Consider the following 13,498-nt stretch of genomic DNA (forward strand, 5'->3'; position numbering starts at 1 on the left):
CTGTTGCCAAAAGGGAATCTTGCCAGCTTTCAACTTTCTCGCCCTCTACCCGTCTTGCCCTCGCCTCCTTTTTTTGCATCCCCTTTGGTCATTGCACCGATATCAACCGACCATGGGCTACCTCTTTCCCTCTGTGCCCCGCTCTCAAGCTGTAGGATCGTCGCCGATGGAGGGGAACAGCTGGAGGCCCGCCCATGGGGAGCCTTCCGCCACTGACGCCGCCGCCGGCGACTGGCGGAGCCAGCTGCAGCATGATGCGCGGCTGAGGATCATCAATAAAATGTGGGTGGATCTCGGGCTCCTTTCTTTTGCCTCTTGCTTTTTACGTTTGTAGATGAATCCGATACATGCGCGAGCAATAGATCATTAATTCGACCGGTGGGTTCTTAAATCTTGATATTTTCTTGGTCAAATTTTGTGGGTATACGACGATCTGTTGGTTGCAGTGAGAAATTTTGAATCTATGGATTTGGTATCTTTCATTCTTTCCTTTTTTTTTGTTTCGTTCCGTTGGTATGGGTTCTTATTTTTGATATGCGTGATTAATTTCGGAAGTAGAAGGACCCTAACCAAAATAATTTCTTGCCATGTTTTCTTAATCAATGGCAAACTTTGGATTGTAGATTGGGCATGAAGCCGCCTCATTTTTTAGCTTGAGAGGGAGTCAATGAGGTTTTAGGTTTAACGCTGTCACTATATGAAAAAAAGAAAGGGATAAGATTGTAAGAAAAAGAAGGGGAGGAATTTTTGTATGCACTTGTTATGAAAGGTATCAAATATTGCGTTTCTTTATGTTTCAAATCGATAGATTTGAAGGAATTCATGGGTTTGAGCTTGTTCTTAGAGTAACCTTCCTTCTATACGGATAAGTCCTCATCAACAATATCTATGCAGGCACAAAGTTTTCCTATTAGTAGTTTCTTCATGAAATTCAACTCCATTATCAATGGCATTTATTGTTTTTTTCCTTTTGCAGAATGGACACGTTAAAGAGACACTTGCCTATTTCTGTGCCGGAAGGCTTAGATGAACTTCAGAAAATTGCTGTACGATTTGAAGAGAAGATATATAGTAGAGCTACAAGCCAGGTACATTCATTTACCATTTTACCTGAATCTCAAACTTCTCTTATGATTATTTTATGATGTAAGATGGATTATTTGTGCTATAAGCAATTAACCATCATTCTTTCTCACTGAGTGTTCCTACAAATTTAAAGTTACAACTGCAACCTTGCTCAAATGATTTCGTGACCATGCACATGCAGATTTGTGAATTAACATGCTCAATTGCAATTCATATTTAGCTGATGGGGAAGTTAATCAAGTTATGCTTATCTGAATATGTTTGTTTATTTACAATTCATACGGAGATAACCCTCATATGGGAATTGCTGAGATTGGTGGAATTGAAGATGTTTAGCAGCAAACTCTCCCAACAAATTTGTTTGCCATTTGAAATTGAATAGGGGGAATTAACACTAATGATGTAGTGTAGTACAGACATCAATACAATTCTCATATTAAAATGTTTGTGATTGGTGGAACTGAAGATGTTTAGCAGCAAGAGCCCTCACAATGAATTGTAGGCCATTTGTAATTTGGTAGTGTGAATTACTACTAATGATGTAGTATCGTACAAAAATTGATATGCTTGTTTGTGTACAATTCTCATCAAGATATGTCGTGTCAAAATTACTGAGACGGTGGAGTTGTGGAATTTGGCCTTTTCGAGCTGAGTGTGAAATGATACTAATGATGTAGTGCAGTAGCAAAAAAATGCACCCCCTCATTTTTTTTTTTTTTTTGTCGCTGTACGTTACTTGTAAGTAGAAAGAGCTGAGGGGAAAGGTTGGTTTGTCTTCCTTCCTTTTCCATGGCTTCCTGCATGTCTTTGGGAGCATGGGAGAGGGGTGGGGTAAGAGATTGAAGGAGTTCAATTGATCAATGAAATATGAAGATTCATGGTCTATGCTTATAAGGTGCACTTGTTGGGCTCGTAGTTAAATCTTAATAGAAATGTATGGGAGAAGCTAGATTTTCTATGAATTATTGAGTTGGTTGGTTATTACAATTTAGCATGCTTAGTGGCCCATTATAGGAACTATTGTTACTTTATCACTTGTCATTAGTTATCTCAACTTGTGGAGAAAAAGAAGGAAAAAACCAATGTCCTGCAGGTCTTGCTGAACTTGCATATATTTCCTTGACTTGAGCATGCCTACTTGATCTACTTGATGTTGGCAGCTGTCTACTGTTTGCTAATCTTCCATATTGCAAATCATGCTTTTGATTTTCTTTGACTGATATGTGTTGTTCGTCTAGGAATAGCAGGTTTAGATAATCTAATTCTGCTCATTATAACAGCTTGATTTAAAGTGTGAATGTGTCATGGTAAGTATTTTGATAGCTAGTCTAGGCCAGTCAAATTATAGGTGAAGTGAATATTCATCCACAAGATGGACAGACGAGTCATCTTGTTGTGTGTATTCATTCTCTTCCTTAAAAAAAAGCTTAATCTGCGTGTCCTGTTATTCTCATTAATTTGAATTGGCAGCTCTCACGTGAAGTAATTTTTCTGACTTTTTGATACTGCAGTCTGATTATCTGAGACAAATTTCTCTGAAAATGCTTGCAATGGAGACAAAGACTCAACATACTCCTCCAATTAACCTTTCAATGCCAAACACTACCGTTCTGAATCAAAATGCTACAGACCCAGGTAGTGATATGATAGAACTTATTGCTTCATATTAGTGAAATGTCATAAACAATTTAAATTAGACATTTTGGTTATTGGAGAACTTGTTGTATGCTTTGCATCTAAAAAAAGCTCACATATACTGCTCCATTTGTTTTAGCATCTAATTATTTATTTTCACTTTTTATTTTGATTGATAGTTGACATGAAGCAGGTAAATGTTTTGAGCCTTTTCTACAAGTGAAGTATCATTTGGTGTTGCACCATGTGCATTCTTTCCTTACCTTTGGTAGGGTTTTATTTGGTATCTTTCTTCTGTGTAATTGGCATCTACTGTTGTTTCTTAATATGTTTTTCTCATCCTTTTTAGTTCTTGTTATGTACATGTTATTTAATAGCTTGAATGGGTCAAAGTATGATAATGTTACTTCAACCATATTTAACCTCTTTGAAGGAGATTTTTTGGCTCAAGGCCTAGTATCTGGTCCTAGAGATAGGGTTGGGGTAGGGATCATTTGGTCTCTGGAGTCAACGGTGGATTAATAGGAACCCTTGCCACATAGATCCGAGGTCGAAACAGCGGCTTGGTTGGGACACCCTCCCCTCTCAGTAACGCAACTACATGTTTCCGAAGTGCTCCATAGCATGCAATAGGTATAGCATATTTTGAGCACCGTTTCATATATAAACTCTTGCCATATCAGGTTGTCCTTCGATTGAATTGTAGCCCTCGAACAAATGCTCTTAGATGTGTCGGTCTAAACACAAACACGCATCAATCCCAAGCACATGGATGATTCAGTCCATTCATTTAAAAACAGAGGGATGCGCATCAGAGCCACAATCTTCAGGATTCTCTCCTTTTCTATAGTTCAAGAGGAAGATTCAATAGTTGGATTTAAACCAAAGCCTATCAGACTATGTCCCACTCAAGCTTGAGGTTTGGCCTCCAATTTTCTAATGCTAGCATTTGCTAGGCCGAAGACCATGGCTCCCTAGCCAAAATAGGGTTTTTGACCTCCTCAGATAGCAAATGGATGAGGATAATACCTTTGGAGAGCAACAAAACATAGAACTCCCCATCCATGCTCCATCGGGCTTTCATCTCTTTTTGCATGAAGTTGAGGGGGAAACTATAGCTCAAGGAACTTACCCAGTAGGGCCGGTCTCCATTGCTTGCAACCCTGATTAAGCTCTTCATCAAAGAATGCTACTACTTGCGCGAGTTTCTTCTCCACGATAGTAATGTCTGGAGCCATTGCTTGAGATGTTTTCCAGTGGAAGCAACGGTCACCCTCAACAACCTAGAATCAGGACCTTCCATCCTCTATCATGCTGGCTATAGATCGGTTCATGAAACTCCTTTGAGGTGAGCAATTTGCCCACTTTTCCTTGGGATTTGGTGTTATTGACGGCATTGGCATGGAAGCCCTCATTAGATGTGCAGCTTATCAGGGTCCATCTTGGTCGTATTTGCCTCCTTCCCCTCCAAAGAGGGGTTAGATGTAACCCTCATAGGCTGCTTTCTTTTTCGATCATGGCAGTCGCTCTACATACTTGTTTCGACCTATTTGGTAAAGTAATCAGTCGTCATCATAACCGAAAGGACAACAAAAATGATAACTGTGGATGTATAAAGTAATACGTGTGGCTGTACAAAAGGGGTAAATATGGCTGTGACAACTATCAAATGTTTACATGCATAATCATCGAAGAAAATCAAAGAAGAATATTTAATGTAGCACTGCTGATTATGGCTTAAGTTATCCTTGATTGCTGAGATTATACTGGATTTTTGATTACCGAGATTATGGCTTGATTCTATCCTTCATTCCTAGAGATTCCTTTGATGGAAAATTAGAGGACCATATTCAAAGATAGCCACTGCTAATTATGGCTTAAGTTGACCTTGATTGCCGAGATCATAGTCAACCGTTGATTGCCGAGATCATGACTTGATTCTATCATTAATTCTTAGATTCCATTGACAAGCAGCCCATGCTTGGGTTAGGAAAAGGGCAATAAATATTACCACCAATATTGTCATGTTATCAGAGCTATCATGATAAGCAACTTCTCTTCTTTCTGTTATCTTGCCAAAAGTTTTGATCTTTGGCAAATTCCATCTGTCTTTCAATCATGCATTTTCTTGGCCCAATGATTGGTTTTGATCTGATCATTCTTTGTTCCTATGGATCATTTTGACGTCGTCTCTATAAAGTTTGAGGGTAAGAACTATCCTATCCAGGAATTTCAATTTCATGTATTTGTCGAAAGCAAAGATTTTTTAGGGATTCTGGATAACACAAGTCCAGAACCTCAGGATGCACAAGAAAAGGCAAGATGGAAGACCAAGAATGCTTGCATTATAAATTGGCTTCTTAAGTGATGAGCTTGCGGGCTTATGGAAAAGCTTCGGAGATATGGAAGCACTCAAAGAAAATTTATTCTCAGTCAAACCTGGCACGAGAATTTGAACTAGAATCTGGCATCTCTCAATATGGTCAAGACGATAAGGATGGTCAGACACATTACTCTAGCTTCATGGCTCTTTGGTCTTAACATGATTGAATTATAGCAAGATCTATTAAAAGGATCATCCTTTGAACATACCATGAAAGAATACAAAAAGAGCAGAGTGATGCAACTTCTAATGAAACAACATCCAAAATTTGAACCAGTTTTTGTGAATATTATTAATCATCACATGGAACCACATCTAGATGTTGTTGTTTTAGATTTCCTTCGAGAAAAAACTCAGCTTCATGCATAGGCCATGACTGATCATTCAACAATAAATTTTGATGGTGCTTTATTTTATCAGGATGTCATGATAAGCAAAAGAAAAAAGATCTCAACCTCATTTAGTGCCATCAATGTAAAGAATATGGTCACATAGTCTCACATTGCAAAAAGCAGCATTTTTGTGATTGTTGTTTGGAAAAGGTTCACATCATTTCTGAATGTTGCCTTTTGAGTGAACGGAAACAAGGGCACAAAGCCTATCATATGTTGATTGTCAGCCCAACCAATACTGATCTCGGTATTCAAGCCATTTTTACTTCTAAAACTACTTAGAAAATGATTCAAGAATCTGTAGCTTCTTCTCTTTCAAGTACTATCTCAAATACTCTTCTGCTGCTGGTAGATTTGATATAAAATATCTCTCATCTCGATGGTTTATAGATTCAGGAGCCTCTCTAATCATGTCTGGTGGGTATCAACAAAATCTCTATTCAAGTTGACTCTTCTAATGCACGTATTACAATTGCTAATGGAGAAAATTTACTAGCGTTATGTATTGGAACTATTCCATGTACTTCCAACAATTCATTCCCATTATCCAATGTTTTTATGTGTGAAAATTAACTACAAACTTTATTTCTATTGGTCAACTTGTTGAAAATAATTGCTTAGTCTATTTTTCTTGTGTTGGTTGGTACAGAAACGGCGAACTGAGAAAATGATCGGGAAGGGGCGTAGGCATGGACCACTCTTTGTGCTTGAGATTGATGATGACATGCTAGTTTCTTCTAGTTTTCTTCTTCGGTCTCTAATGTGTCCATTTCGAATAAAATTAGGGATTTGTGGCATTGCTGTCTTTTCCACTCACATCCTGACAGATTTTAGTTGATATTAAAGTTTACCATGCTATCGGGTAAGAGTTTTATTTCACTGGTTTATATAAATTGTCAAAGTTGAGCTCTCTCTAAAACTCATAAACTTTTATTTCCTACACATATTGAGTCTAACACACCTAAAAGCTTTTGGGTAGAAGCTGTCAAAACCGTTGTGTACTTAATAAATAGGCAACCATTTCCAAGTTTTAGCAACAATCTCCATTTGAATGCCTGATCACAATCCTCCTGATTATTAATACATTCGTGTTTTTGGCTGTACTTATTTTATTTTTTTTCTACCTCATGAGAATGACAAGTTGTCTTCAAACGTTGCTAGATGTGTGTTTCTCAGATACGCAGATAGCCAAAAAGTATTTATTTGTTATGATCCATAAAAACAAAGTATTCATATCTCTAGGCATGGTTAAGTTCTTTTAGAACACTTAAGGCATGTTTGGATGATTGGGTCTAAAATCATATGGGATTTTCAGATTGGGTTAGTGCAACTAAGAAAAGTCGGTCTGGATTAGGCTTATATTCCTAAATTTCAAGAGCCTTTGAAGTGGGCAAGCTCAAATCTTGTAGGGAACAAAAAAGACATGTTGAGATCTTTTTATCTTCCTATAGGATTCAGCCTATTCTAAAAGCTCTTGGATATTTGGGAACATAAGTCTTACCTAAATTGATATTTCCAAATTGTACTTATCCAACTCATGAATTCCATAAGATTTTCGGCCACTCATCCAAACAGGCCCTTATTATACTCATCTTTATTACTGAATTAAACCCTATCATTTTCATCTTCTGCATCATGCTTGCCACATTTTTTTTAGACTCCTCGGTATCAAATGATTCATCATTATTTGAACAAAATAATGAGCAAAGTGAGGATGCTATACCTACACCTTCCCCCTCATAGATCATGGAAGTTAAACCCGGTGCTCCTCCTAAACAATCTCTTGAGCCTTTTGAACGTATAATGTCGCATTCTACTCATCGTTCTGTGCCACCAGTAAGATATGGTTACTCACCTGAAAAACATAGCAATTCATCAGTGCTATTTGCTACTTTGCATTATATATCTGTTTCATCCTCCAGAAACAAGTAGTGGAAAACGAGTGTTGGAAGAAAGTTAAGGATAAGAGGCTGCAGGCAATTGACGAAAATCACAAATGGGATCTACGTTCATTACCCCTAAATAGAAAAATCATGGGCAGCCAATGGGTATATTCAATTAAGCTAAAGGCAGATGGGACATTTGACAGGTATAAAGCAAAACTTGTTGCATGAGGGTATAAGTAGAAGCATGTTGATTACGAAAAAAATTTTTGCTTTGGTTACAAAAAGGATTATTGTGTGTGTAGTTTTGGCGCTTGCTTCTATTCATGATTGGTCATTATATCAAATAGATGTTAAGAATGTTTTCTTGATGGGGGTCTCAAGAAAACTATATGTATGAAGACTCTATTTGGTTATCAACTATCCTATCCAGGTCTTGTTTGTTGACTTTGTAAATCTTTATGTAGATTAAAACAAGTTTCCAAGCTTGGTCTGAGATATTTCAAACTATCATCTGAAGTGCTAGTTTTTGCCAAAGTCCATATGACTATTTAACGTTTATTTGCAACTCCTCAGCTGGCTTGGTCATTTTATAGATTTTTATTGATTATATGATTATTATTGGTAGTGATAATGCAAGTGTTTTGGAGTTTAAACAGTTGCTTCGCATATGCTTCCAGATGAATGATCTTGGAGCATTAACTTGTTTATTGGCCCTTGAATTTCATCAACTTCCAAAGGCAAGCCAAACGAGGTACATGGAGGGTATCGTTCTCGAAGCGCACGTAACCAATAATAAATTTGTTTTCACTTCCATGGAAGCGAATGTCAAATAGAAAAAGGGTGATGAAAAACCCTTTATCTAATCCAATATTTTATCGACAAAAATAATTGGAAGTTTGATATATCTCACTGTGACAAGACCAGTTATATCCTTTATTGTCCATGTTTTGAGTGAATTTATGTCTAGCCCTCTCCAACTTCATTTGGTTGCATTTTATTGGGTAATTCATTACCTTGAATTCACTCATGGGCATCGACTCTTATTTCCTTCCTCATCCTCACTTTCTCTCACTAGGTTTGATGATGCTGATTTGGCTGAATGCCCATAGTCTCATTGGTTCGCTACTAGTTGGTGTATGTTCTTAGGTGGCGTTTAATGTATTACACAGGTAATGTTGCTATGGTAATGTGATTGTAGAAAAAATGTGATTATCTAGTGAAATTACAGAGAATCTTATATTTTGCAGTATTTGGTATGTGCAATAATGTTGTGGTAAAATTACAGGTAATTCTATATTACAGTGTTTGGTATATAATTTAGATTACATGGAATATAAGCTAATTTTTTTAAAGTATCCCATTCTTGCTTATTGATTATTGTCTATTTTCTAGATGAAGAACTTAATTTTGAGACCAATCATTTTTTGTGACATCATCCATTATGTTTTCTTTTTTATTTTCACTAATTGGAATTATCCATAATTTATTTTGATTTATTTTAATGAAGATATTTTAGTTCTGAAGTTATCTTATTGTAAGATTGCAGGATTGTAAGATTACATATAATCATATAGCCACCTTCTCCTACGCAATCAGATTATATGTAATACAGCATTATCTGTGAAAGTAACGAAACAAATAGTATAATTTGATTATTTGTTGTAAAATTATATGTAATCCTGTCAGGATTACATGCTACCAAACGCTCTCTTAGAGGAATCTTTAATATCTTTCAAATATAAGATGCATGATCATGTTTCCAAATTATTTACTGAGGTGGAATATTATTCTATATCTACAACATGTTCTAAAATCATCTAGATCCATAGATTAATTGCCGACCTTGGGGTATACTTGAAAACTTTCACAAGACTTTATGGTGATAATGTTAGTGTAATTCAAATATCCAGTAATTTAATTTTTTATAAACATGCTAAGCACATAGGAGTGGATTTCTATTTAACCTACTTATTCGTAACTCGATCGAGTCAGGTTAAATAGATCTACCTGAGCTTGTTGATCTCTTCAAGTTATCTAAATTGGATCGAACTATGCCCAAGCTCGAACTCGATTGCCCTAGATCCCTGAACATGCTTAAGTTGAAACGAGGCTTTTGGAGAGTTCTCCTAAGGTTATGTTTGTATTTAGCAATCTATCTAGATTGTTGGCAATTTAAAGTGAGCCCATTGGATTGCTGCATTTGGTATGTTTTTTGGATGGCAATTCAAATTATCTTGGCAATCTACATTCTCTTCCATGAGGTAATCTAGATAGTCTTGGAGAAGGATGGCTATCCAAATTGTCACTTCTTTGATTATCCATATTTTTCTCTCCTCTCTTACTCTCTCTCCTAGTGCCATCCACGGCTCCTCCGTGCACGTCCCCTGCTCACGGCTCCTCCCTCTCCCTCTATCGGCCCATGGCTCCTCCGCTCTGCCACCTGTCGTGGCTCCTCCATCTCCTCCTCGGGACCTGTGGCTAGTCCGCCCATCCCGGCCTGCGACTCCTCTGCCCTCATCCCCCACCATCCTTCGGCTCATCCCCACTACTCCGATAGCTCCTCTACGTGCACCCACCCCCTCCCCCTCCCCTTGGTGCCTACAATTCCCTACATCTCCCGATCCACCACTTCTCTTTACCATATCCACACCCACACCACTCTCGTCACTTCTCATCAGAGAGAAAAAAAGGATATCAAGGCAAAACTATTTGAGGTATTTTAAAATTTTGATTTCATATTATGGATAATTTGATTATCATGTCAAGCATGTCAATCAAGATTGTTATCCATATTCGAGTAGATTCGGATATGACAACGAATTTGGACAGATATTGTCTGGTCTACCTTCACCTATATCCCCTAATGATATAAAGACCCAATACTATCCAAAACACAAATCTGAGTAGAATTTCAAAATTCAAATCAGATGGACTTCTTCAGATCGATTATCCTACTATTGTTAGAACCGTAGAGGCTTGATCTGAAAAAGCAATAGTTGAAAACTTAATTCCTCCATAGCTGGTAGGGGAGAAATTAATGACTAATTGTCTTATCTCAAACTTTTAAAACATAATAAGATTTTATCTCTAATGTATGTCCGTGTCAGCAAGCCCCAAGTCAAAGTCATCCACTAGATGCCAATTCTTTCAAATTGTCCTAATTTAATGGCAAGGATACATATTTTATAGATAATACGCATGATAAAAGATATTTACTTGGCGGATAATTTGTAGAAATCAAATAACTAACACTCTAAAAATAATTTTTATTTGATCTAGGATACTATGTTAGAAAAAGACACCCATGACAAAATCCATGAGGCAAACAAAAGTCCAAAAGATCTTGGAGGGATCTCCACGGAGGTTGAGGTTGATGCCAAGGCAAGCCTCCAAGCGAAGGTTGGAGGTCAAGATAGCAATAGGGTCGAGGACCCAGGATGGCGGTCTGGGTGGGGAGGGGGGGTGTTGGTAGAAACTATTCATCAAAGAGTATGTTGACATTGATTAATCAATAAGGTGTCGGCAGATGGAATGTAGTCTTTAACGCGAAGGAGGGCATGGATCTTTGTTGGTGATGCTCCGAAGGTGAGATGGAAAAAATATTGGCTAAAGTAGGTCCTCTATATCATTTTTGGACCAATTCAACCACAATTCAAAATGTTTGTAGAGGAAAAAAATTGGCAAGATTAAAGACCAATGCGATATAAATATGTCAATAAATTAGGATCAGGGCCGGGGCTCTCTTCAAATCCTCTTGCCACTATCGCCGACTCATCTCCACCGAAGGTGGTGCATTGGAAACCCTTGCAAGGCCGAAGCCCTCTCCAAGTTCCCCTCGCCACTGCCGCCAAATCATCCCCATTGGCAATGGACTTAGAGCCCTAAGTGGCGCAACGGAGACCCTTGTAGAAGACATCGTGGAGGCCAAATACCTATTGCAGAGAAGCCGATTGACTAGATTAGGGACCAAAGGATGTAAAAATGCTAAAAAATCGAGACAAGTCTTGGGCCCTCTCCAAGATTCCCTTGCTGATGCTGTCAACTCATCCTCGTCGGCAATGGGCTTGGAGCTACAAGCTGTGCAGTGCACTAGAGGTTTTTGTAGGGCCAAGGCCCCTTCCAAGATGTCCTTGTTATTGCCATGGACTCATCTTTGTTGACGTAGACTTTGAGCCCATTGTGGGAGATACTGTGGAGGAGGGAGATGGAGAGACGGAGAAAGATTTCGAGTAACAAGATAGAATACCAATTTGAGAAGTTGTGATTGTGGCAAACTCAAAACAATTTAGCCAGCCATTAGCTACAATATCAAAGGGGATGAAAAAATTTCACTTGTCGATATTTTTCCCCTCTACCTCAGCTTCAGATGTATCAAATTATTGTTAAACTAGTCTAAAAATGACGTGATGGATCTGATTCAATCAATAATTTTTCTTTGACGTAGGTTGTGAGATCCATGGATATAAAGTTGGTGGTGCACTGAACCAGCGGGATTTGTCACCATATCAGTACCTCCAAGAGCTCCTATACTCTGGCCCCACTGAAACTCCATTGATGGTCCCCTACATTCAAACAAAATTGAGTTGGGCATAAGCATTCGTGGAAACCAAAAAATTAAAATTATGATGCGGAAAAAATTGTCATGGATAATACTTGGCTGAGGCCACATGTCACAATTAGATCGTCTAGATAAGCGTTGAAATGATTTATGAATGATCAAAGTATAGCTGATCAAAATATTTGCAATCTTTGATCAATATATTATCCGGCTAATCGTTGCACAAAATTAACATAACTTTCATTGTGAATTCACCTCCCAACTAACATTTACTCAACACTGCCTTCGAGCTCCAATTCATCAATACCCTTCGTACAAATAGTCAAAGCTTCAAAGCTATAACTAGAAAGTTGCATGTATCTCAATAACAATCTTATGTAATTCGGAATCGAACCATTTTCTAGAACCATAGCATCCAATAACTTCTTAGAAATTCTTACATGCCAAAGTCACGAGACTTCCTTTCAAAAATAATGCCTCAAGTGTCTGTTATGTGTATATTGGCAATTTTTTACTGTTTGGTGAGAAAATAGTAATGAAACGAACGAAATCTATTACCAATAAGAGAGGTGTTTGCCTCCTCTAAAATTTTCTCAAGGCCGAGCTCGTTACCATATATCATGGAAAATTCTTTGTGCACCACGAGCGGTGTAGAAAATCCATCATGGAGTATACTATTTTATCTGATTGATCTACGTAATCACTACTTTTTAACATATATTTAATGCCTGCAGCTTTATTTTTTTTATTTAAAATTTTGAATGATGAAAATATTCATGTTCTTTGAAAAATTATAATATCCTATGTCCATATTATGACATACTGCATTCAGAAAGTCATAATTTTTGTCCACAGGATGTCATAATATGCACATGATGCCATAATTTTTTCAAAGAATAGAGGTATTTTTATCATTTAAAATTTTTAAACAAAAAAGTAAAATTGTAGGCATTAAATGTGAATTGAAAAGTGGTTGAATAAAAATGTCTCTTTCACATTGTGATATCTCAAGCTATATTATGACATTCTACATACAAAAAATTATAATTTGATGTAAAATATCATAATATGTATAGGATGTCATAATTTTTTTGATTAGATTATGATATGGAAGTCATAATATACGATGTTATAATTTTTTTTTAAAAGATAGATATTTTTGTTATATAAAATTTTTAAATAAAAAAATAAAATTATTGATATTAAATATATATTAAAACATAATAATTATGTATGTTGGTGCAGAATCCCGTCGAAGTCGGAGAAGCTGGAGCTGGGATGGCCGCTGCCGCCGTCGGGATCTGCAAAGAAAGTCTAAATCGGAGTTGGGGGTGCTCCGGCAAGACCCTCCGACGCTCAAGTCAGTACTCTGCTTCAACAGAAATGGAGTGCTCGAGAGAAAATTTTAGCAGAGTTTTGGGATAGAATTTAGAGCTTAGAGAAGAACGTATCTGGGGGTCTTTATTTATAGATGGAGAGCGCAACTGACTGACAGCGACATCTGTAACCGTCTGGTAGTGGGTCGTTCAGAGCCGCACGGAGTTTGTTACAGAGAGTA

The 13,498-nt window shown here is 37.4% G+C and overlaps 1 protein-coding gene across 4 annotated transcripts; it reads left to right on the plus strand.

Moving 5' to 3' along the window:
• Nucleotides 1-8,429, plus strand: LOC140852873 (mediator of RNA polymerase II transcription subunit 15a-like). Of its 4 annotated transcripts, none has more exons than XM_073246617.1 (5): nt 1-282; nt 977-1,088; nt 2,598-2,721; nt 2,915-2,989; nt 6,146-6,375. In XM_073246617.1, the coding sequence occupies exons 1-5, from the start codon at nt 113-115 to the stop codon at nt 6,157-6,159; spliced, it is 495 nt and encodes a 164-aa protein (XP_073102718.1). In that variant the 5' UTR covers nt 1-112; the 3' UTR covers nt 6,160-6,375. The 4 variants fall into 4 exon arrangements, with proteins under 4 accessions (XP_073102718.1, XP_073102719.1, XP_073102721.1 ...); XM_073246618.1 differs by having other exon boundaries at nt 2-282; nt 2,901-2,989; XM_073246620.1 differs by lacking the exons at nt 2,915-2,989; nt 6,146-6,375 and adding an exon at nt 8,060-8,429 and having other exon boundaries at nt 4-282.
• The last annotated feature ends 5,069 nt before the right edge of the window (nt 8,430-13,498 follow it).

The sequence above is a fragment of the Elaeis guineensis genome, chromosome 12, assembly GCF_000442705.2.
Source record: "Elaeis guineensis isolate ETL-2024a chromosome 12, EG11, whole genome shotgun sequence".
In the NCBI taxonomy this organism is placed as follows: Eukaryota; Viridiplantae; Streptophyta; class Magnoliopsida; order Arecales; family Arecaceae; genus Elaeis; species Elaeis guineensis.

What these genes read in the sequence shown, in the direction of transcription:
- LOC140852873 (XM_073246617.1), top strand. Translation starts at nt 113, where the DNA reads ATGGGCTACCTCTTTCCCTCTGTGCCCCGCTCTCAAGCTGTAGGATCG. An exon ending in ATAGTAGAGCTACAAGCCAG is followed by an intron (nt 1,089 to 2,597) that starts GTACATTCATTT and finishes TTGATACTGCAG; the next exon opens with TCTGATTATCTGAGACAAAT. An exon ending in TCAAAATGCTACAGACCCAG is followed by an intron (nt 2,722 to 2,914) that starts GTAGTGATATGA and finishes GACATGAAGCAG; the next exon opens with GTAAATGTTTTGAGCCTTTT.